Source organism: Sinocyclocheilus anshuiensis, unplaced genomic scaffold (genome assembly GCF_001515605.1).
Source record: "Sinocyclocheilus anshuiensis isolate Anshui unplaced genomic scaffold, SAMN03320099.WGS_v1.1 scaffold38, whole genome shotgun sequence".
NCBI lineage: Eukaryota > Metazoa > Chordata > Actinopteri > Cypriniformes > Cyprinidae > Sinocyclocheilus > Sinocyclocheilus anshuiensis.
Window position 1 is genome coordinate 72,115 of NW_015544213.1, and position 21,489 is coordinate 93,603.

The following is a 21,489-nucleotide window of genomic DNA, read 5'->3' on the forward strand; positions in this document are numbered from 1 at the left end:
TGTAAAAAAAAAAAAAAAAAAATTCTGAGAGTGAAGCGATTCAGCGATTGTGAACATAATTACTGTGAACATGTCATGTGTGTGCAAATATAAATACACATAAAAACAACAGCCAAGCTTGTTTTTTATAAGGTGCAAGATAAATGGTTAGACATATCTAAATATTGCAAAAGGGTTAAATTATCCTATATTAACCAGGAAAAGTCTGGGAGACTTTCCACCACATGGGGGCGTATGAGGATTACAAATCATTTGAAATTCAGGAAACCGAGACAACAGTGCATTCTCGATTAAAATAACTCTTCAGACAGATTAATACAATATTTAGCCATGAAAAACAGTAATGTTGTTTTTAGAAAACAAAGATTTGTTTCCCCAAATTTGTATTTTTTACATTTTTATGTTTTTATTTTGAATTATTATTATTTTTTTTTTTTTTATTAAAAAGAAAAAAATCTTGACACTGCCGTTTCAATAATAATAACAAAAATGTAAAAGAGTAGGCTACTCCACATAATGCGTTTTCATAGTTACAGTGCATTTTATTTATCATTTTTGTGCTTCAAGTGTTCCCATCAAGGAATAGCAGGCTACCCCCAGAAAAATAAGAAAGGAAAAAAACATATACTATATATAAATATAAAAGGTCGTCTCAACACTTAGCCTATATGGGTGTCTTTCTTCAATAGACCACCAAGGGAAACTAACAAGACACCTGAGAAACAACGCTGGCATTACTAATGCATGGGCGTAGCTTGTGGGGGGGCCAGGGGGGCCTGGCTCCCCCATAGCGATTTAAGAATTTTACTAAATATTTATTTATAAAGTTTTTTCTATGAAGTAAAAATGCATATAATGCAGTTAATAATACATGTAAAAGTGAATACGTAAAAGTTAATACATTTTAAATTGTTATTGTAAGTAAATTAATAAATCAAAACAAACTTAACGTCTCCCTCAATCTCATTTGCGTAAGAATTGTCACGTGACGAATCTGCATTTTGGTGGATAATAGACTTAACGGTAATGCTTGCCTGTTGTGTGGAATAAAATGATGTTCCGCGTTTTTAACAACATACACGAACTGCAGAGAAATCTGGAGACAACGAAAAACTCAGATGAAGATATTAGGACGCAGCCGGTTTAGCCGCACACTACTTTTATGCCGACCATTTACATCCAAATGTTATTTAATTTTCACAGAACACAACCTTTAAATAGATTTTAGAATATAAACTGTCTATTCAATAAGACTAAATAAAAAGTGTGCGCCTCATTGTGCATTAACTTGAATCAAGCCCTACAAATGTCTGTTTTAAAAACAGTGGATGAGTAATTCACTCCTTGATCTGCTTAATAAAAGCCTCCTTTGAGATCGTTTTGACAAACATGTTTATTGTGCATTTTAAACGTGTTTATTGCTAAGTTTAGTGTGGCAAAATAGAAGCGCAGCTGTAATTCGTGGGCAATGTATGTAGTTACCATGACAACCTCACGCACTTGCCACTGCTCTATGTGAATATGTAGATTTACTCTTCCACCGGTTCGGTTTGGCCCCCCCAAACTCAAACGTCAAGCTAGGCCTATGTAATGTCAAATCTGGCATGACACGTGAGACGCCATGTTTGAATATTTGTTAAACTTAAAATATGCGCATATTCAAATAATGATTAAAATAGAACAAATTAGATTCCACCAGCACAGGACATACAGTATGAAGTACTTCTATGATTCTTTAAGATCGTCGTTCGGGGAGGTTTGGAACAACACGAGGGTGAGTAGGCTACATGATACAATTGATATGTTTGGATCTCCCCTTTAATTCTTTGCTGAAATTAATAAAACTAACAATTCCTAATATGCGTCTACCCACACACCATTAGCTAAACAATACTTTAATATATCCTAACAAGAAAAAAACATAGTTACATTATTTACAAAGGTTACTTAACACATTCATTTTAACCAATAAAGAATGAGAATGTGACGTAACACCGCGTTGAGTTCTGGGAAACTGCTTTGTTTATCCGCCATACTTGCAGGATAGCGCGCGCTGCCTTTACGCTATTGAGTTTAGGGCAGTATTTGATTGTTTGTCGTGATTGTGAAAAATGTCACCAGTGTATGTCACACTGCATCGATAATTGCAATAGTAACTTAGATCATCGTTCTGAGAGAAAACTGGACAATGCAATATGTTTTTTTTTGCCTTTTCTATGTGTAAAAACACCAAGGGAAGGAGGTCGCGGAGAAGACGCTGAATAGTAAATCTGTTAGTCACTGATTAAACCCACTGACTCTCACTCAATAAAAGAATCACATTGCTGTGTGTTTTTGAAAGTTTTGATTTGGTTGGTTTAATAGTTAACATTACCTTCTTTGCAAGCATGACCCTCACTCTCACTAGGCTTGTGGATTAGCAGAACTTGAACAGGGGACAACACACTCTTTTATTTGGATAATGTACCATATGATTACTGAAGCAGCAGCGAGCGTCCAGCTGCGTCCAGCTGAGCGTCCAGCTGAGCGTCCAGCGACACTGTTTTCACGCTAATCGGGTAAACACTGTAAACCAAATTCTACAAAACCTAAGAGAGAAATGCAGTGCATATCATGCAGTGCGATAAAATAGCTTCTCTTCCCTGCAAACGATACAATGAAAAATGAATGGTTGTTTAACTTAAAGGCAAAAACAAAACAAAAGATAAGCATTTATCCTTATAGAGAATGAGAAGTAACCATGGAAACGAATAGCGTATCAGTTGGCTAAATCAAGTTTAAAACTCTTTAAAAAAATGACTCTTTTAAAAAGTAATTTAATCTTACTTTTAAAGACGAAGTAGAATCAAAAACCAGACTGGAGCACTTGAATGAGCTGTGAAGCTGCAACAGCACACACACACACACACACAGTATCTTAGTATTTTTTCATTTCATATAAATTATCTGAAACAACATTACAAGAGGTGAGGAATATATTTGTCAAAATATATACAAAAATAGATTGAGATAATATTCCAGAACCAAAATTAAATGAAAAATATAGCATAATATCGCCTGCAGTTATTCCTGAAGAGGGGTGAAAATTTACCTAAAGTTAAATATACGCTCAGGACTAAGTATACCGCGTCTCACAAAAAGAAGGAGATCCCGTCTAAACAGGCCTGATATTACTCAGATCTACGATAATGCTAATGTGCTGAAGAGATAACGTTCCACAACGCAATTTCACAATTAAAAACAGCCTCCGTAATGAGTCCGCTAGTTTATTTCATATGTACTAAAACAACACTACGAGGAGAGGTGGGGAATATATTTGTCGAAATATAAATGAAAATAGACTTGAACTAATATTCTAGAACCAAATTTAAATGAAAAAAAAAAGTGTATTCTCGCCTGCAGTTATTCCTGAAGAGGGGTGAAAACCCAGACGGCAACATAGTGTTGGCCCATGTGAAATCCATGCGGGCCAGATGTGGGCCGGATCTGGGCCGAAACGGTCTGCTGTCTGGGAAATTACCTAACGTTACATATACGATTAAAATCCGGATAGCCACTAAACTAAGTTACCCGTCTCACAGAAAGGAGGGAGATCCCATCCAAATAGGCCTATTATTAACGTACTCAAATCTATGATAAATGCTAAAGAGCTAACCTTAACTGGACATTCCACAACGCAATTTCAAAAATTAAAAACTAACGTACAACAAAGCAATTAACAACTTTATTAACGTTAATGTTACTGGCAACTGTACAAATAAAGCATATTTTAAAAGTATTCTTACCGAGTTCAGTCTTCTTCAACCTGGCCGGCCGCAGCTTCTTCACTCTGAGGAGGATTTCTGAGACAGCACCGGTTAAAAAAAAAAACGCTCCGGATCGCTAATCCGCGCAGTGTCCATAATGAGTCCGCTAACTGACAGCGCGCTGTCCGGAGGCGGGGCATATTCTGGGCGAATGACCGAACAGAGTCTGACAGTACAGCGGAGCATATGACCCCTTTAACCACTTTCGTTTTCATATAACTAAACTATGATCAAAGTTCATCAGCATGCATGCACTGATTAATCCCATGTTGTAGCAAAAAATTTAAAAAAACATGTGCTGGTTGATGCGCAGAATTTAGAAATGGAAGAAATACTGGAGCCTCTCCAGAGTCCATATTGCTGCTGTAGGACCTCTTGAACTTGTTTGCATGTGTATCCCAGCTCCTCTACTAACCTGTGGAATACACATTGTAACACACATGGTTTAAATATTTTCACACATGCTAGCATAACCAAATTTACAGCATTTACTAGTTACCATATCAGCATTATATAGAGAAAAAACGTGCACCAAAATTCAAAAATATTTTGGAAGATATCGCTGAACATTTATTTTACCATAGTAAAATTATATTTCTGGCTTAAGTAAATTTTTCATCTCAGTTTTTATTACTCAATTAAAATGAGAGTTTGAAGCCAACTTTTCATTTGGTTCATTTTGATGGTGAGAATTGAACAAAGAACTGCAAAGGGTTACACGGACCTGGTGACACTCTAAAATATCAAGAGAGCAAAACAGACACCACCCCACACAGGCACACATATTTGAACTTAAAGCATGTTCTTGCAAATATGTGAAATAAAATCAATAATTCAGCTACAATGCAGTAAAAACACATAGGCCTACCTACACCAAGGAAGAGGTGACACTCTAAAACATCAAAAATACAAAAAAGACATACACACTCAAGCACACACTCACTTACACACACACTCACACACACACACACACACACACACACTCACACACACACACACACACACACACACACAATAAAATCAATAATTTAGCCACAATGCAGTAGAAACACAGGCACCAAGGAAGAGGTTACACTCTAAAACATCAAGAGTATATAACAGACACACACTCAAACACATGCTCACTTACACACACTCACGGACACATACACACACACAACACTATTATACACACAAATGAACTGATGTGGCTGTAATAGTATGGCAAAATTGAGTCAGAAGATTCAAATAAGAGGTTGAAATCAGATTGATTAAGCTCTGATAAAGCAGTCCTGTTCATATTTTTTTTTATTTTTGTTGAACTTTGATGTTATGTGTAATAAAATGTCTTTCTTTGTGTTCAGGTTTGACTGTAGTAAAATTAATAGAAAAACTGACATTTCAAACCAACATTAAAAAAAAAAAAAATCTAAACATTTACAAAAAGTTGTCTTTAAGAATGTCCAAATATAATCCAAATCCACAACTTTAAAAAAAAAAAGTATTTATGTCTAAAAACAACTAGAGAATTTGTAAGCCTTTTATATAGAGCTTTATAGGAATCTAGTGGCTAAACCACGGAATTTCAGATGTTTTTCTTTTTTTACTCCCACCAGATGGAACTAATTTGCCTTCAGAAATTGGATTTTAAAGGCATTGTCTCTATTTTAACACGAAATACTGCCATCATTGAAAAGTAATAGAAACATATTAGAAATTTGTTTTATTATTTTCAATGGGAAGAAATTGATCATAATTATTGCATAAATATTATGTAGTACCATGAAATTCTCTCAAAATACAAAATGATAAAGAAAAAATATTATCGAACAAAAATATATTACATTGATTTCACTGAAAATATGAAAAGTTACATTTCAGGTGTCCAGTCACTTTTGACTGCGAACAACACAAGTGTGACTCCCAAATGAACACTATCAGAGGGTTAACCAAATAGAAGAATGTATTTAGGAAAATGTGTAGAGTGCTACTAACTACGTGTGAACTAAGTGTTTTATGACAATTCTACAGTAAGACAATTAAAGCATCACACAATTTTATAAGAAGAGATAAATGATAGGTCATATGACAAGTTATCAACCTTAATAAAGGTTAAAAGTTAAATAAAGTCCATATAGAATTACCTGAAATACCCTGTGGCACCATGCAGATGCTCATCAACATTCATTCTGGTGCAAAAATTGTTCAAAATACATATAGTCTAATCATTTCACAGCAAAACAAAAACTGTGCAAAACAAAATGATCACAAAATGGCTTGAATTTGAATACCCAGATCTTACATTCATTTAGCTATAGACAGATCAAACATGATCTTTTCAGCCTTAAGTTTAGGTAGACTTTGAAGGTCCTGTAGTGTACATCTTGGATCCATTTAAACCTTGCGAGAAAGTGCTCATCTGTGTGCCACGATGTCTCTTTGACCTGCAGCACATCAGGTAGAACATCTCGATCACGTTCAGAAGCAGAGAGATACACGACACCACCAGCATGAAGATGATAAAGATGGTTTTCTCTGTGGGACGAGACATGTAACACTCAACCGTATGAGGGCAAGGAGATTGGGAGCATTCTATCTTAGGGATCATGATGAAACCGTAAATATAATACTGGCCTACAATAAATGCAGCCTCGAGCAAGATCTTAGCAAACAGGCTGGCTAGGTAACTACCTAATAACTGGCCCTTGATTATAACTTTGCCATGATCGTCTGTGTATTTGGGATGGTTGAGGCCTTGCTTTTCCGCATGGCTTTCACTCTGCTGTCTTAGTTTCTTTTCTTTGTGGAGTATATGCAGAACGTGGCCGAAGTATAGAAGTGTTGGCGTGGACACAAAGAGGATCTGAAGCACCCAGAAGCGAATGTGGGAGATTGGAAAGGTGTGATCGTAACACACGTTCGTGCAACCAGGTTGCTTAGTGTTGCAGATCATTTTTGATTGTTCGTCGCTCCACACCTTTTCAGCCCCGGCTCCGAGGACCATGATCCTGAAGACAAAGAGAACAGTGAGCCACACCTTCCCAATGACTGTGGAGTGAGACTGCACTTTGTCCAGCAGCTTGGAGAGAAAGCCCCACTCTCCCATGCTTGTGCCTTTAGTATCTTCCCTGCCTGGAAAACTAGGGGAGAAAGACAGCATTTTAAGTGGTTGAGTTTTGATCTGTCCATTTTACCTAAACAAATGTATTTATTATTTATTCACCATCCCGTCACACAAACCCCATTTGCAGTGCAAAAAAATAATAATTTCTTATTCAGTATGTTTGTCTTGTTTTCCAGTACAAATATTTAAACATTCTTCAATTTAAACAAGAGAAGCAAAATGACTTAAGATATTAAGGCCCCGTCCACACAGAGATGCGTTTAGCTGTATACGCATACATTTTGTATCGTATAGGCGTTTCGTTCACACGGATCCGGCGTTTTGGGAGAGTGAAACCGATATTTGTTAAAAACGGGTCCCAGAGTGGATAAATCTGAAAACGCCGCCCTTGCGTTTTCGTGTGGACAGCGAATCCGTAGTTTCTGAAACGATGACGTCACCAGCCCACGTCTCGCCCCTAGTCAGACACCGCTACGCCACGTAACAGCAACAAAAACATCAACAAACACTGAACGATTGTCTTTTTATTAACTAACATTAACACAAATTAATAAATTTATTGTTCCATGTTCGTTTGTATACGTGCGCAAGGTTTATGCGCATAGTCCAAGTCTTCTTCTCCAATTTTAGTGTATCTCTGTGGCAGAATTACAGTGCCACATACTGGTCTTGCATGTGTACTACATCGTTTTGTGTCGGTTTTGTGGTTTCGTGTGGACGCAGATATTTCTTCAGACGAGGGGGAATTTTCCAAGATCTCCTACTACACCTTTAATTCAATATGAAACAAGATTTGTCTTAACCCATTTAGTTTTTTTCTTGTTTTAAGCATACACTCATTTTGTGAATTTTTTAAATTTTGATTCATTTTTAGTCAAGTAAAGTAAATGTATCTTGATTTAAGAATTTTTACATATTTGTAATGGAAAACAAGACAAAAATACAAAAAAATAAAATAGAATATATATTATATATATATATTTTTGTATAGTTTTACAAGTTTTGTGGAAAGAACAGATAAAAAATGTAGTCATTATTCACAATACTTGTAGCTGTAAAAAAAAAAAAATTTAAATTAATGTTGCTTAGATTTTTTAATATCCTTATTCTAAAAATTAAGCGCAATAAAGTCATAAACATTTTTTAATCTGCACAGGCGCTACATGTGAATTTCAGCAGATAGGCAAGATTATCAGAGATTAATTAGATAATTATGTATACAAAAAAAAAAAACCCACAGTACTTTTGTGGACTGTGACAACAATTTGATGTTCAGAAGGTAAGAGCATTCAATGTGCAGTGTTAAAATGAATTTGAATTGAACATCAATACATTTACTTAGTAAGAAATGATTTGCACTTCAGTTGACAAAACTTATCCTAAAGCAAAACATTTATCATAAAGGGATCTTCGACCATAAACTATTCTAGACATTCTCGGCAAGTAATTACATTTTTGTTTTAAATCACAATGAGAAAAGAATATGCAACTAAAGAGTGAATGGTTAACATTCAGCAATCACCAAAATCCATCTGTATATCAGTACGATTTAACATTATTAATTCGTTCAGTTACCTGTTTAGAACCCTTAACTAATCTTCACAATATACAATATCACATATGAATTAGCAAATAGATAGATCCATAGGCAAATTTAAAATAAAATGTATATTTTTACCTGTGACAACTTGCGTCTCAGTGCTGTGCTGATTGACTGTGTTGCTCAATGATTAAATGGCATGTGTCAGGTGTAAAGATTGAACTTCAGTGCACTGGATTTCACAATGTCTTTTTTTTTTTTTTGGCTGCCACCTTCCTCTTAAAGTCTGATTAAAGTTCCATGGCCATATTTGGGATAACAGGATAAAATTGAGCCCAAAGTTAATTATTAATCATGTTAGAGAATCTAAGGGTGATACATACGTATGAGACAAGATCTCTGTACCTTTGTATTCTCACATACTCATGCGTATAAATAGATAAATATACAAGTGCAATTTATTCACAAGAGCTTGATTTGTCATCGAGAGTCATAACCTTACTGAAATTTCTGAACACAATGAAAACTGTGAAGTAAAACCGCTCTGTTTTTAATGTTTCATCATGAGAGAAGAGAACTGAATAAATATTCCCCTGGCATGCACAAGAGAAGGAGCTTTTATAACATAATGAATCCTTGAGTTTTAGTGCTTTAGGGTATTTATCATCTGAGCTATAGTTATTCTATGTGTCAGTAAAAAGAACAGTGATAAAAATCAGCAGCGTGGTCATATCTGAGATATGCGAGAACAACATACATCAACGTAAAGATAATGTGACTCTGTTAATGCAACTTGCAGTGCAATACAAAGAGGTGGAGTAGAAGTAAAAAAATGCCTTTTGTGTGCATTTATATATGATTTTATGTATGATTTTTAAATCAGAGCACCGGCACTGAATTCATTATGTAAATGTGTATACAGAAATGTTAAAACATACTATGTCTTTGAGCTAAAGAGCAATTACTAAGACAATTATTAGATGTTAGCAATTAAGCACTTAGTCTGATTGCAGTCAGGTTCTAATTGTTTTTAATTAATTCTTAAATATTGTTATTTTACACCACAAGGCAAAGCTTTTTAAACTGGAGAAGATATCCTGCGAAAAAAAGAAACCTGTGTTGATTCAAAAGTTTTATTTTAAAGAAGGATATTGTCATTATTCTCTTTAAACATCACTGACACCAGTTTACATTCAAAATACAAATGACTATAAATTTGTTTCTTTGTAACGGAAAATATGGCCAAAGAAAATGACAACACACAAACAAGACATGCAGATAGTGCTTAAGTCACTTACTGACTCTTATACATATATTTACACACAATATATACAATCATATAACAGTAAGTATTTTTTTGTTTCACCGTAGTATTTCAAAACTATTCAATTAAAAGTCAAACATGCTCTGTGCACAAAATGATCATAGAGTAATTAAATAACGCACTCAGTTTGAGGAGTATCATACAAATACTTTATTTTTCAAGTGTGTAAATACTGGACCATAAGCTAAAGGCAATGGAAAACAAATTGTAGAGATGTTTCTCTAAAAACTTGGCAGATTGGTGAAATTTCTGAGAAAAAATCTATAAAAATGTATCTATAAATCTAATGGTCTTCCATCAATTGTTTTTCTTCTTTTGCCCCATCCAGGCTTCCTCCAAGACTCTGTCCGCTCTCATACTGCTTGTTCATTTTGTTTTGCTTCAGAGCGTCTTCAGAGGTCATCCAGGATGATGCCAAACTTCCAGGGTTTTTAGCCGAAGTGACATTATGTGTCCGTCTCTTGCTGGTCCGGCATCTGACCCTGGTGCACAGCAGGTAAAACACCTCTATGACATTCAGTAGCAGAGACACACAGGCGACCACTAGCATAAAGATGATGAAGATGGTCTTCTCTGTTGGACGAGACATGAAACATTCTACTGTGTAAGGGCAGGGGGATTGGGAACATGTAAACTTGGCGATCATTACAAAGCCGTATAAATAATACTGTCCGACAATGAACGCAATCTCCAGGATGATTTTAAAAAACAGCTGGGTTAGATAGCTGCCGAGCAGGTTTCCTTTAATTTTGACATGGCCTCTGTCATCTGTGTATTTGGGTGCCTTCAACATGTGGCCCTCACCAAGACTTTGTATTTTCTCCCTGAGTTTGTTCTCTTTGTGAATGACCTGCACCGCATGACCCAGGTATACCAAAGTTGGAGTGGATACAAATAAGATCTGCAAGACCCAGAAGCGGATGTGCGAGATGGGGAACTGCCAGTCGTAGCACACATTCTCGCAACCAGGCTGCATCGTGTTGCAAACCAAATTAGATTGTTCATCACCCCAAACGTTCTCCGCCGCTGCTCCCAGCACCAGGATCCTGAAGATGAAAAGGACGCTCATCCATATCTTGCCGATGACGGTGGAGTGAGACTGTACTTTGTCTAATAATGCCGAGAGAAATCCCCAGTCTCCCATGTTTGCTGATGCTCAGACTTTCCTACAAAAAAAAGAAAAAGACGTAAGAAAGAAAGGGAAGGAAAACATGAAATACAAAGTCCACTTTAGGACTTTAACTTAATCAATAAGCCTTTAAATGATGGTCTTCATTAATGGTATACTCTTAATAGATTAATATACTTAATAATTAATAGCCTACAAAACAAGTTCAGTTATTGTGCCCATAAAGAAAAGCAAAACATGAAAAAAGAAGTTATACAGAGGTAAAACTATAAGAAGTATTATTAATAAATTAATTAATTGTACATTTTATACACTCTATAAAAGGCATGAATAATTGTAATACATTAACATATGGTTCAGGCAAAAAATAAAAATAAATGTTTAACAAATTGAATTTGCAGAAGTTTTTTTACTGGATCACAGGGAAAGAACTTGATATTTCTGAATCTTATTCACTGACTAAACATCTGTGGCTACTGGTAAATATAAATACTCAATTGTAAATTGATTTACAATAAATACATGTTAAAAACTTTAAAGTCTTTAAAACATTTGCCATATTAAAACATACAATGTTTTAAGGTAAAGAACAATTACTAAGATAAATAGTTGTATATTAGTAATTAAGCAGTTAGCCTGTTAATAATTAATTATTTTTAATTTATTCTTAAATATTGTCGTTTTACACCACAAGGCAGACAGCTTTTGTATGTGCTACCTAAAACAATACTTGAACAAAAATATACAACAAATTGTAATATTGATTTCACACTTACCTTTAGTGAGTTGCACCTCTTCCTATTAGAAACTAAGCCGCATATCAAGTGATAGCTGAGAATAGCTGAACCTTGATTTTTGGGCTTTACTAAGATTGTGTAATAGCTGAAAGTGGAATGCTGTTACGTTGTCCAACGGTAAAAGAACAAGATCTTGAATGCAAGTACACAGGAGTGCCACATTAATGATTGAAAGGCTTCAACAATAATGTGTAATACTTAAGTCTCTAACCCACACAACTACGGTATTCCAATTGAAATAAAAAAGTATCTACTTCACACTAAAGACATTTATAATATTACCAAAGATTTCTATTCAGATAAATGCTGTTCTTTTGAACTTTCTATTCATCAAAGAATCCGGAAAAAAAAAAAAAACCCAGGATTTCCACAAAAATAAAACTGTTTTTGACATTGATAATAAAAATAAATGTTTCTTGTGCAGCAAATCAACATTAGACTGATTTCTGAAGGATCATGTGACACTGAAGACAGGTAATGATGCTGAAAATACAGGAATAAATTTCATTTTAAAATACATTAAAATAGAAAACTAAATTATTTAAAATTGTAATAATATTTCACAATATCACTGTTTTTGATCCAATAAATTTAGCCTTCAGTCTTTATTTTTTTCAGCCTTATTTCATTTTCCTAAATACAGAAACTGGCAGAACTAAATGACAAAAACACAGTTTACATGCACAGTTTGAAGCTTTACTTTTTTCAAATCTTTCTACAGAGTACAATTTCCGACTTAAATGAGAAAAAAAAAACAGATAAGAACTTTCAGTAATACATTATTGATTTGTTAAATAGAGAGAGAGGGTCATAGCGTGCTTGAAGTTGGGGGGTCTTGACCATGCACGAGTCACTTGGATCAGTGGCTGTTTGCTCAAGTTGACCGTGTGAAAGCCTTTGTGTACAGAGACCTGCTGATCAGATATGGACCTCTTGCACGTCAGCACTGTGGTCCTCTGAAGCCACACTTTTAGTTGCCTCATTGCCAAGTTCCCTCCTTTGAAGCTCCAACTCATGGTTCATCCAGTTCTGAATCACCTGATCTGTATTTTTGAAGTCCTTTCTGTTCACAACCGGGGTCACGGGTGTGATGTTGTAGTCCTTTTTGTGGCTGAGACACTCGTCGATCTTCTTGACGCAAAGATATAAGATCTCAATCACATTTAGGAGTAAAGAGACACAGGCCACCACCAGCATGAACCAAATGAAGATACTTTTCTCAGTAGGCCTTGACAAGAAACAGTCCACCTTGTGAGGACACGGAAAACGGACACAGACGTATTGGGCCTGAAGAGTGAAGCCATAAAGGTAGTACTGGCCCAAGATGAAACCCACCTCTAAAAGTATCTTGCAAAGCAAACTCAGAATGTAGCTTCTCAAGAGACGCCCCCGAATGCTGACCTTCCCATTGTCCCTGCTGTACTTGGGAAATTTGTAGCCTTTCTTGAGGAACAGACTGATTTGCTCATTCTGAAGCTCTTTCTTCATCATCTCTCTCACTTTCTTTTCGACATGTATGACGTGGACGACGTGGCCCAGGTAGGCTAGAGTAGGTGTGGACACCGAGATGATCTGCAGCACCCAAAAACGAATGTGTGAGATGGGGAACGCCTGGTCGTAGCAGACGTTCTCGCACCCTGGCTGCTCTGTGTTGCAGATGAAGTCTGACTGCTCATCGCTCCAAACTCTCTCGGCACCGGCGCCGAGGACTAGAATCCTAAACACAAACAGGACGGTGAGCCAAATTTTTCCCACCACCGTTGAGTGCGTCTGGACTCTATCCAGCAGTCTTCCGAGAAAGTCCCACTCACCCATCTTTAATCTTAATTGAATTCCTGAAAGAAAAGACATTATTGTTAATTGGACAGAGCAGTTCGGCTGCAATTTATATGCAGTGATGCTCATAATTTGTTTTTCGCATATTTTATGCAAGCTCTATTGATGGATTCAGAAAATACTGTGCTTATCATCAAGTCAGGAGACAAACCAGGTTCTTTTCCATAACGAACATGGGAACCAAGGTTTTTGTGCTGAAAACCCAAAACATTGATAGTGACAGTGGCAATACTCTTTTCCGTCTTCAAGTCAGCTTGGTGTTTTTTTATAGTCTGCATAAGAATGACATTTTAAATACTTGTCTTCTTTGGGATTCAAAATGATTTGTTATTTTGATTAAAAAATATAGTAATATAAAAAATACAACAATAATTTTAAGGTAACAGGTCTGGAGGTTAAGTTAAACGTGCATCTTTCTTTCTTTCTTTCTTTCGTTCATTCTTTCTTTCTTACTTTAACACTGCCGTTCAAAAGTTTGGGTTTGATAAGACTCTTTCATGTTAGTGAAAGACATCTTATGGTAACCGAGGCTGAATTTTTTTTATCAAATAAGCATTAAAACAGTAATACTGTGAAATATTGTAGCAATTTAAAATGACTGTTTTCTAGATTTATATATTTTTGAATAATTTATTTTATTCTTGTGATGGCAAAGATGAATTCTCAGCATCATTACTCCAGTCTTCAGTGTCACATGATCCTTCTAAAAACATTCTAATATGCTAATTTGCTGCTCAAGAAAAATTATTATCAGTGTGGAAAACAGCTGTGCTGCTTAATTCAGAATTTATTTAAAATAGACATTTATTTGTAACATTATAAATGCCTTTTCTTTCAAAAAAAAAAAAAAAAAAAAAAACCTGACCCAAAACTTTTGAACAGTAGTGGAAATAAATAAAGAGAGAATATTATAAGTAAGCATTTCAGTGATAAATAACAAATAACTACACTTTTTGCTTACCAGATATAAGAAGACGGATAGGAAGTTTCACCCGCTCACTGAGGGCTCGAAGGGAGATGTGTGTAACAGGTTTTCTCTAAGCCTTCCTCTTCCTATTGAAGAGGCAGCTTCTGAACCAAAACAAAGATTATCACATTATCAGTGTGTAGACTCCAAACAATTTTCAGCCTTGACATCTGGAATTGGAATATTTATCATGTTCAAATTGGTTTCTTGTGCAAGTCTATATGACACGCATTATATAATAGCTTTTATATATTGTACTTTACATCTCTGCACTACTCCCATCTGAATATCAAAAATATTTGTTTTCAAACAGGTTTCCTAAACATGCGCCATTGCTCTTATCACCAGACAGTCCCGGCCCAAACTCATGCCACTGGTTGCGAGTTGGCCGTATATAGCTGTCAAAAGTGAAAGTATTTTTAGATTAAACACACCTTTAATTAAGTCTATTTCTAAAATAATTTCCATGCTGTATTTCAGTTTTGACTTTATTGTATGAATCCATTGCTGAAACAACATCCTATTCATGGTAAATGTATGGTAGTTACTTCTGTTAATATGAATGAGATTACGCGAGTAAAGTGCATTGTGTGTTCCTGGCAGAGGAGACACAACATTTGACTTTAACTACACTTTCAAAGATAATGCTGGCTGTCAGCATGACTGGAGTTTATACAATGGATTGTATAAACTCTAGTCATGCTGACAGCATATATAAATCTCAGACTTTTATCTATTACAAAATAATTTAACAAATTTCATGCAGTCTTTCACTAAATTTCAACTTAATGAAGATTGTGTATCAAATTTTTTCAATTAAAAAGTCTTTTTAGAATCATTGGGGCTTTTTATTGATCATTTCATAGTTGCAACAACTAAATGATACACTGCAATAACCAAACACTAGCTATATAATGGTACAATGAAGATCTATTACCGCTAAGTATAGCCAGTATACTCAAAAACACTTGGAATCAAAAATAAATACTTAATTTACAAAAACTTTTTTTCTAAATATTTGAATCTGACCTTTGCAAAATGCATAAAGAATGGATTATAGAAAAAAGCAGTAGTGCATAAACATTATAGATTTGTCATCATGTTCCAACCATTCAAACCACTTAGAAAAAAGTTTTGTGCAAACAAATATACTGAAAAACTGAGGCATTTCACTCAGAACTCAGTATGGGGGGGTAAAGGGGCAGGGGGAGTAGTCAATTTCCATTTTAAACACTTTAATCACTTATGTTATTCTAAGCTTGGTCAAAATCAACTCTGCAACATCAGTTTCGTGAACCAGGTCCTTCACATGGAGGGGAAACATCCCTGTCAGGTGGCCCTTGTAAACACGCGTGATCCCAGCATCCATACCCACTCTGGCATGCACTGCACCAGTCGAAACTAGAAAAAGAATAACATAGACTTACTAAATATTCATACCTTGTTAAAAAAAAACAAAAAACATTGTCTACAATGATTGATTGACTACCTTTATGGTGTGAGGCCAGTATCCTGTGGTTCGGTGAGAGACGCCCAGAGTTGAAAGAGCATGGCTGGCATACACTTGTGGGCTTGGCACCAGCCAGCCAGCAGGACTATAACCATCAGATCCTTGAGATGAGACTCTAAAAGGCAGCAAACTCTGCACAAAGACTCCTCGATGACCATATTCATAGTGCAGAGAGCGACTGAAGTTATCAAGAAAAGCCTGTGGGGAATTTAAAACACAGAAGAATCATAAAAACAAAAATCTATAAAAAACATACAGTACATAGAGTGCTGCAGGATGACATTTTTATAGGCCAAACCCCAAAAACAAGTTAGCACTTCTGGTTCCTTGTTTTTTTTATTTTTTATTGTTAAATGCCTGAAATAAGGTCTGTGATTAATACAAGCTCAAGATATTTAAATGTTTTATTTTAAAACATAAAATACATCAGGACTACCCCTAAGTGTTTTTTTTTAAAGCTTTAACTTGCTAGTTGCTAACAAGTGGTTAAATGGGCTAGAAAGGTTGTCAGTGACATTAAATGTCATCAAGCCAAACTGATAAACTCATCTACTCACTAGTCTGCGTTTACAGCCTCACTGTTTTTATTGTCACACTCTTGCAAACTTTCAGAGAAAATGTTTTTTTTTTAAGTAAAGACTGAATTCGTTTTTGGAGACATTTAAGTTGTGTGACTGTAGTATATTTCATTTATGGCCTATGTTTAACTTTTAGCGATTGTATTTAGGTTTCAAAATAAGGGTTATCATGATTAACAGCATGTCTAAGAATCAAACTTTTTTGGTCAAGGAGCTTATTTTCTGCATTAATCCGAAAGCCAAATGAAAAATCCTATTGGGATTTTGTCAAGAGAACAAGGGTAATGCTAACTTCCCAGTTGGCTTACAAAAACACACGATCACCGCAGCACTGGATGGAAAATGAGTGGACAAGTAGAGATCTGACCGTAGATGCAGAAAGAGCAGCCTCTCTGGAAGTCGGACGCAAGCAGCGCCCAGCAGAAATGTTGACCACTGCTCCTTTTCCCCTTTCCACCATAGCGGGCAGTGCCAGGCGTGTGACAAGAGTGGCAGCTACTATATTTCTATTGATAGTATCCCATACTACAGATTCAGAGAGGTCTGTAAAGTCTTGCGAATGGTCTAGAGACCCATCCAGGCTGTTAACAATGAATCCAATATCTTTACCACTGATGGCATCTTTAATAGGTTTGAAGGCCAAGGGCCCCTGACTGAAATCAGCTTCAATTAAAATGGCCTCTACTCCGTAAGTGTCTGAAATGGCTTTGGCAGTGTCAGCCAAGTTACCGATGTCACTGCTGATTAGAATCACACAGATGCCATGCCTTGCCAGTTCCTCTGCATATGCTTTCGCTATTGCCTCTGAAGCTCCTATTGGAAAACAAGGAAAAAGTGGCATTTTTTTTTAAGTTAGGTAAATATCAGTATGCAGTATTATAACATGCATTAAGTATGCATGAATTATACAATGAAACAAGATGATTATTCACTTTTAAACCTACCACATACAAGAGCCCATTGTCCATATTGCTGACTAAGGTCTCTATGGGACACAAGACGAGGAATAAAATGAAGCCTTATCAGGCTATAGCAGTCCCTCATAAATATCACAGCCTTGCTGACTGTGTAACACGCAACCACGAGCGCGAGCGTTTCCACATAACAACTGCACGATCTGGCAATTTCTCGATACAAAAGCTGGAAGCTGTCAACAGCGGCCATTATAATTCATAGTGCAGAGAGCGACTGAAGTTATCAAGAAAAGCCTGTGGGGAATTTAAAACACAGAAGAATCATAAAAACAAAAATCTATAAAAAACATACAGTACATAGAGTGCTGCAGGATGACATTTTTATAGGCCAAACCCCAAAAACAAGTTAGCACTTCTGGTTCCTTGTTTTTTTTATTTTTTATTGTTAAATGCCTGAAATAAGGTCTGTGATTAATACAAGCTCAAGATATTTAAATGTTTTATTTTAAAACATAAAATACATCAGGACTACCCCTAAGTGTTTTTTTTTAAAGCTTTAACTTGCTAGTTGCTAACAAGTGGTTAAATGGGCTAGAAAGGTTGTCAGTGACATTAAATGTCATCAAGCCAAACTGATAAACTCATCTACTCACTAGTCTGCGTTTACAGCCTCACTGTTTTTATTGTCACACTCTTGCAAACTTTCAGAGAAAATGTTTTTTTTTTAAGTAAAGACTGAATTCGTTTTTGGAGACATTTAAGTTGTGTGACTGTAGTATATTTCATTTATGGCCTATGTTTAACTTTTAGCGATTGTATTTAGGTTTCAAAATAAGGGTTATCATGATTAACAGCATGTCTAAGAATCAAACTTTTTTGGTCAAGGAGCTTATTTTCTGCATTAATCCGAAAGCCAAATGAAAAATCCTATTGGGATTTTGTCAAGAGAACAAGGGTAATGCTAACTTCCCAGTTGGCTTACAAAAACACACGATCACCGCAGCACTGGATGGAAAATGAGTGGACAAGTAGAGATCTGACCGTAGATGCAGAAAGAGCAGCCTCTCTGGAAGTCGGACGCAAGCAGCGCCCAGCAGAAATGTTGACCACTGCTCCTTTTCCCCTTTCCACCATAGCGGGCAGTGCCAGGCGTGTGACAAGAGTGGCAGCTACTATATTTCTATTGATAGTATCCCATACTACAGATTCAGAGAGGTCTGTAAAGTCTTGCGAATGGTCTAGAGACCCATCCAGGCTGTTAACAATGAATCCAATATCTTTACCACTGATGGCATCTTTAATAGGTTTGAAGGCCAAGGGCCCCTGACTGAAATCAGCTTCAATTAAAATGGCCTCTACTCCGTAAGTGTCTGAAATGGCTTTGGCAGTGTCAGCCAAGTTACCGATGTCACTGCTGATTAGAATCACACAGATGCCATGCCTTGCCAGTTCCTCTGCATATGCTTTCGCTATTGCCTCTGAAGCTCCTATTGGAAAACAAGGAAAAAGTGGCATTTTTTTTTAAGTTAGGTAAATATCAGTATGCAGTATTATAACATGCATTAAGTATGCATGAATTATACAATGAAACAAGATGATTATTCACTTTTAAACCTACCACATACAAGAGCCCATTGTCCATATTGCTGACTAAGGTCTCTATGGGACACAAGACGAGGAATAAAATGAAGCCTTATCAGGCTATAGCAGTCCCTCATAAATATCACAGCCTTGCTGACTGTGTAACACGCACCCACGAGCGCGAGCGTTTCCACATAACAACTGCACGATCTGGCAATTTCTCGATACAAAAGCTGGAAGCTGTCAACAGCGGCCATTATAAGCTGAGATCCCTACAGTTATTTACTTTAAATTAGCAGCCAATGAAAAACAACAATCTTTTATATTCAACGAGTTAGTTTGCTCCCAACTAGCTTGACTATGTTTGTTAATACGAGTACTATTTCACCTGATTCTCCTCTTCTTCTTCTTCTTCTTCTTCTTCTTCTTCTTCTTCGGTCTTGTGTCACGTCATGTGAATCAGGAAACCCAAAGTCACGTGACACGCTCGCGTCACGTGATCAACACTAGCGTCTTCTTCAGTTAGCGTCAAACACATGCAAACATCACCTTTCATCGTGTTTCTGTGGTTTTATCGTAGTTATTTTTGCAATATGCAATAAACTTTGCTAGACATGGAATACATTAATACGGTTGTGCCGTGAATCTTATTTTCACAGCAATTATTTTTGCAAATAACTGGTGTTTGATTGCGGATGCCTCAGCTCAGCTGGGCTTGTTTCCATGGAAACGCTACTGCTAACGGATGCTAAGCTGATTTATATACAGCTCTGTGCTTTATGAAACGTCCGATTATGAAAGATTTCTAATGTTATGGAAGCGACGTAGCTGATCTGTTTGTACATTTTGTGAAATTATTGCAGGTAATGTTCAAAACTTCCCATGAGCTGTATGTGGAATGTATATTTGTTAATGAGAAAATACAAGCTTAAATGCCAACACTTGAATTCTGAACATCTCAGTTTTAAGTAACGTTACTTAACGTTACATAATATTTAATGACTTAACTAGCGTATAATGCATTACTCCGATGTTGGGATATGATGTAGCCTAAATGTTAGTATTAGTGTATCTATATTTAATATTTTAGCTATATTAGTTAGCTCTATGTATATGTACCAAATATGTATATATGCATACGCACTTGACATGATTCCATGTTTCTTATGATTTGGAAATGGCTCTAATGTGTAAAATTAGTATTACAGACATATACAAATTGTGGCTACATATTAATTTCGTTATTTTTGTATTTATATTACTGTTTAATGGATTGAGTCGGATACTGAATGAAAAGCAGCCTAGTGTGCAGCATACATGGAAACTCCATCAATACTGTTTTAAAATCATTCCAGGAATCTATAGACTGAGTATACTTCCCACCTCTGTTACTACAGGTCAAACACACCATACTTAACACCTTGTTTCTCTAAGCAGGAGATCGCCTGTAGAGAAGAGCTGATCACACCCCCGAGAAGTGATGTCTCAGTTCTCAAGCGAGGATGAGGCAGAGCTCCAGAGCCTGCTGCGAGAGCTCCTGAAAAGTGTCAAAGACAGAATCTCAGGAGCACCATCGGTAGAATGTGCTGAGGAGATTCTGCTTCATTTGGAGGAAACTGACAAGAACTTTCACAAGTAAGAGAAATGTCTCTTCCAGTAGATGTTAAGACTGATTGTGATTACCGTTTGTTTGATCTATTTTCATGCCCTCCCTCTGTTTTTCAGCTATGAGTTTGTGAAGTATCTGCGGGAGTATGTAGAGAGCTGTTTGGGAGCGGTTATTGAAGAAGAGACTGAGAATTTAACCAGGGGTGATGGTCATGCTGTGGGGTCTGGGCAGGACACCCATGCTGTTACGAAGAGGACTAGGGAGTCCACACAGTATGTGTTTTTATGATTCCTGTTACCTTGTGTTTCTTGATATGATATAAGATGCTTTTGTGGATGTTTGCTCACTGCATGATGCAATGCAGTGAGAAAGTAAATGTTGTCTGGAATCATTTGAAAATGAAATTAATGATGAAATGAGATGATGAAAGTGAAAGTACCATGTGTTTTCCGATGTAACTAATAAGATGTTTTACTAGATGCATTGCTTTCTCATTGCATGGTGCAAAAATATCAGCACAAATGTAATTTTGCAAGTAGTTTGATATAGAATAGTTTCAGAGAAATTCAATTTCAGCAGTTTTCACATTAATTTTCTCCATAAACATTTTCAAAATTCTTTCAGTAAAAAGCTCTAAGTCATGAAACCAACCAACTATCTCCAGAATGAATAACAGCATTACAGTAACTGATTTTAAGCAAAAAAAAAAAGGCTTAAGACTGTGTATTTAAAGGGGTCATATGATGCGATTTCAATTTTTCCTTTCTCTTTGGAGTGTTACAAGCTCTTGGTGCA

General features: G+C 36.2%; 6 protein-coding genes across 6 annotated transcripts in view; 1 reads left to right on the top strand and 5 right to left on the bottom strand.

Annotated features, from left to right (window-relative positions):
* Nucleotides 1-5,665: 5,665 nt before the first annotated feature.
* On the bottom strand, nucleotides 5,666-8,669 carry LOC107697093 (gap junction Cx32.2 protein-like). Its single transcript, XM_016497735.1, has 2 exons — nucleotides 8,588-8,669; nucleotides 5,666-6,925 (listed from the first exon to the last, which is right to left on the bottom strand). The coding sequence occupies exon 2, from the start codon at nucleotides 6,889-6,891 to the stop codon at nucleotides 6,136-6,138; it is 756 nt and encodes a 251-aa protein (XP_016353221.1). The 5' UTR covers nucleotides 6,892-6,925; nucleotides 8,588-8,669; the 3' UTR covers nucleotides 5,666-6,135.
* Nucleotides 8,670-9,568: 899 nt separating this feature from the next.
* On the bottom strand, nucleotides 9,569-11,853 carry LOC107697094 (gap junction Cx32.2 protein-like). Its single transcript, XM_016497736.1, has 2 exons — nucleotides 11,679-11,853; nucleotides 9,569-10,939 (listed from the first exon to the last, which is right to left on the bottom strand). The coding sequence occupies exon 2, from the start codon at nucleotides 10,915-10,917 to the stop codon at nucleotides 10,057-10,059; it is 861 nt and encodes a 286-aa protein (XP_016353222.1). The 5' UTR covers nucleotides 10,918-10,939; nucleotides 11,679-11,853; the 3' UTR covers nucleotides 9,569-10,056.
* Nucleotides 11,854-12,510: 657 nt separating this feature from the next.
* On the bottom strand, nucleotides 12,511-14,542 carry LOC107697128 (gap junction Cx32.7 protein-like). The gene is made up of 2 exons (XM_016497770.1): nucleotides 14,497-14,542; nucleotides 12,511-13,534 (listed from the first exon to the last, which is right to left on the bottom strand). The coding sequence occupies exon 2, from the start codon at nucleotides 13,512-13,514 to the stop codon at nucleotides 12,618-12,620; it is 897 nt and encodes a 298-aa protein (XP_016353256.1). The 5' UTR covers nucleotides 13,515-13,534; nucleotides 14,497-14,542; the 3' UTR covers nucleotides 12,511-12,617.
* An 804-nt stretch (nucleotides 14,543-15,346) lies between these two features.
* Nucleotides 15,347-17,758, bottom strand: LOC107697127 (inactive hydroxysteroid dehydrogenase-like protein 1). The gene is made up of 4 exons (XM_016497769.1): nucleotides 17,535-17,758; nucleotides 16,958-17,403; nucleotides 15,992-16,210; nucleotides 15,347-15,903 (listed from the first exon to the last, which is right to left on the bottom strand). Exons 1-4 carry the CDS (start codon nucleotides 17,752-17,754, stop codon nucleotides 15,832-15,834), a joined length of 957 nt encoding a protein of 318 aa, XP_016353255.1. The 5' UTR covers nucleotides 17,755-17,758; the 3' UTR covers nucleotides 15,347-15,831.
* Nucleotides 17,754-19,625, bottom strand: LOC107697066 (inactive hydroxysteroid dehydrogenase-like protein 1). Its single transcript, XM_016497711.1, has 3 exons — nucleotides 19,123-19,625; nucleotides 18,546-18,991; nucleotides 17,754-17,798 (listed from the first exon to the last, which is right to left on the bottom strand). Exons 1-3 carry the CDS (start codon nucleotides 19,340-19,342, stop codon nucleotides 17,754-17,756), a joined length of 711 nt encoding a protein of 236 aa, XP_016353197.1. The 5' UTR covers nucleotides 19,343-19,625.
* Nucleotides 19,626-19,644: 19 nt separating this feature from the next.
* Nucleotides 19,645-21,489, top strand: part of LOC107697130 (protein broad-minded-like) — a 51,235-nt gene continuing 49,390 nt past the window's right edge. Inside the window, 3 exon segments of the mRNA XM_016497771.1 lie at nucleotides 19,645-19,948; nucleotides 20,523-20,720; nucleotides 20,811-20,966. Of these exon segments, the coding sequence (XP_016353257.1) occupies nucleotides 20,566-20,720; nucleotides 20,811-20,966 (311 nt within the window). The 5' untranslated portion in view covers nucleotides 19,645-19,948; nucleotides 20,523-20,565.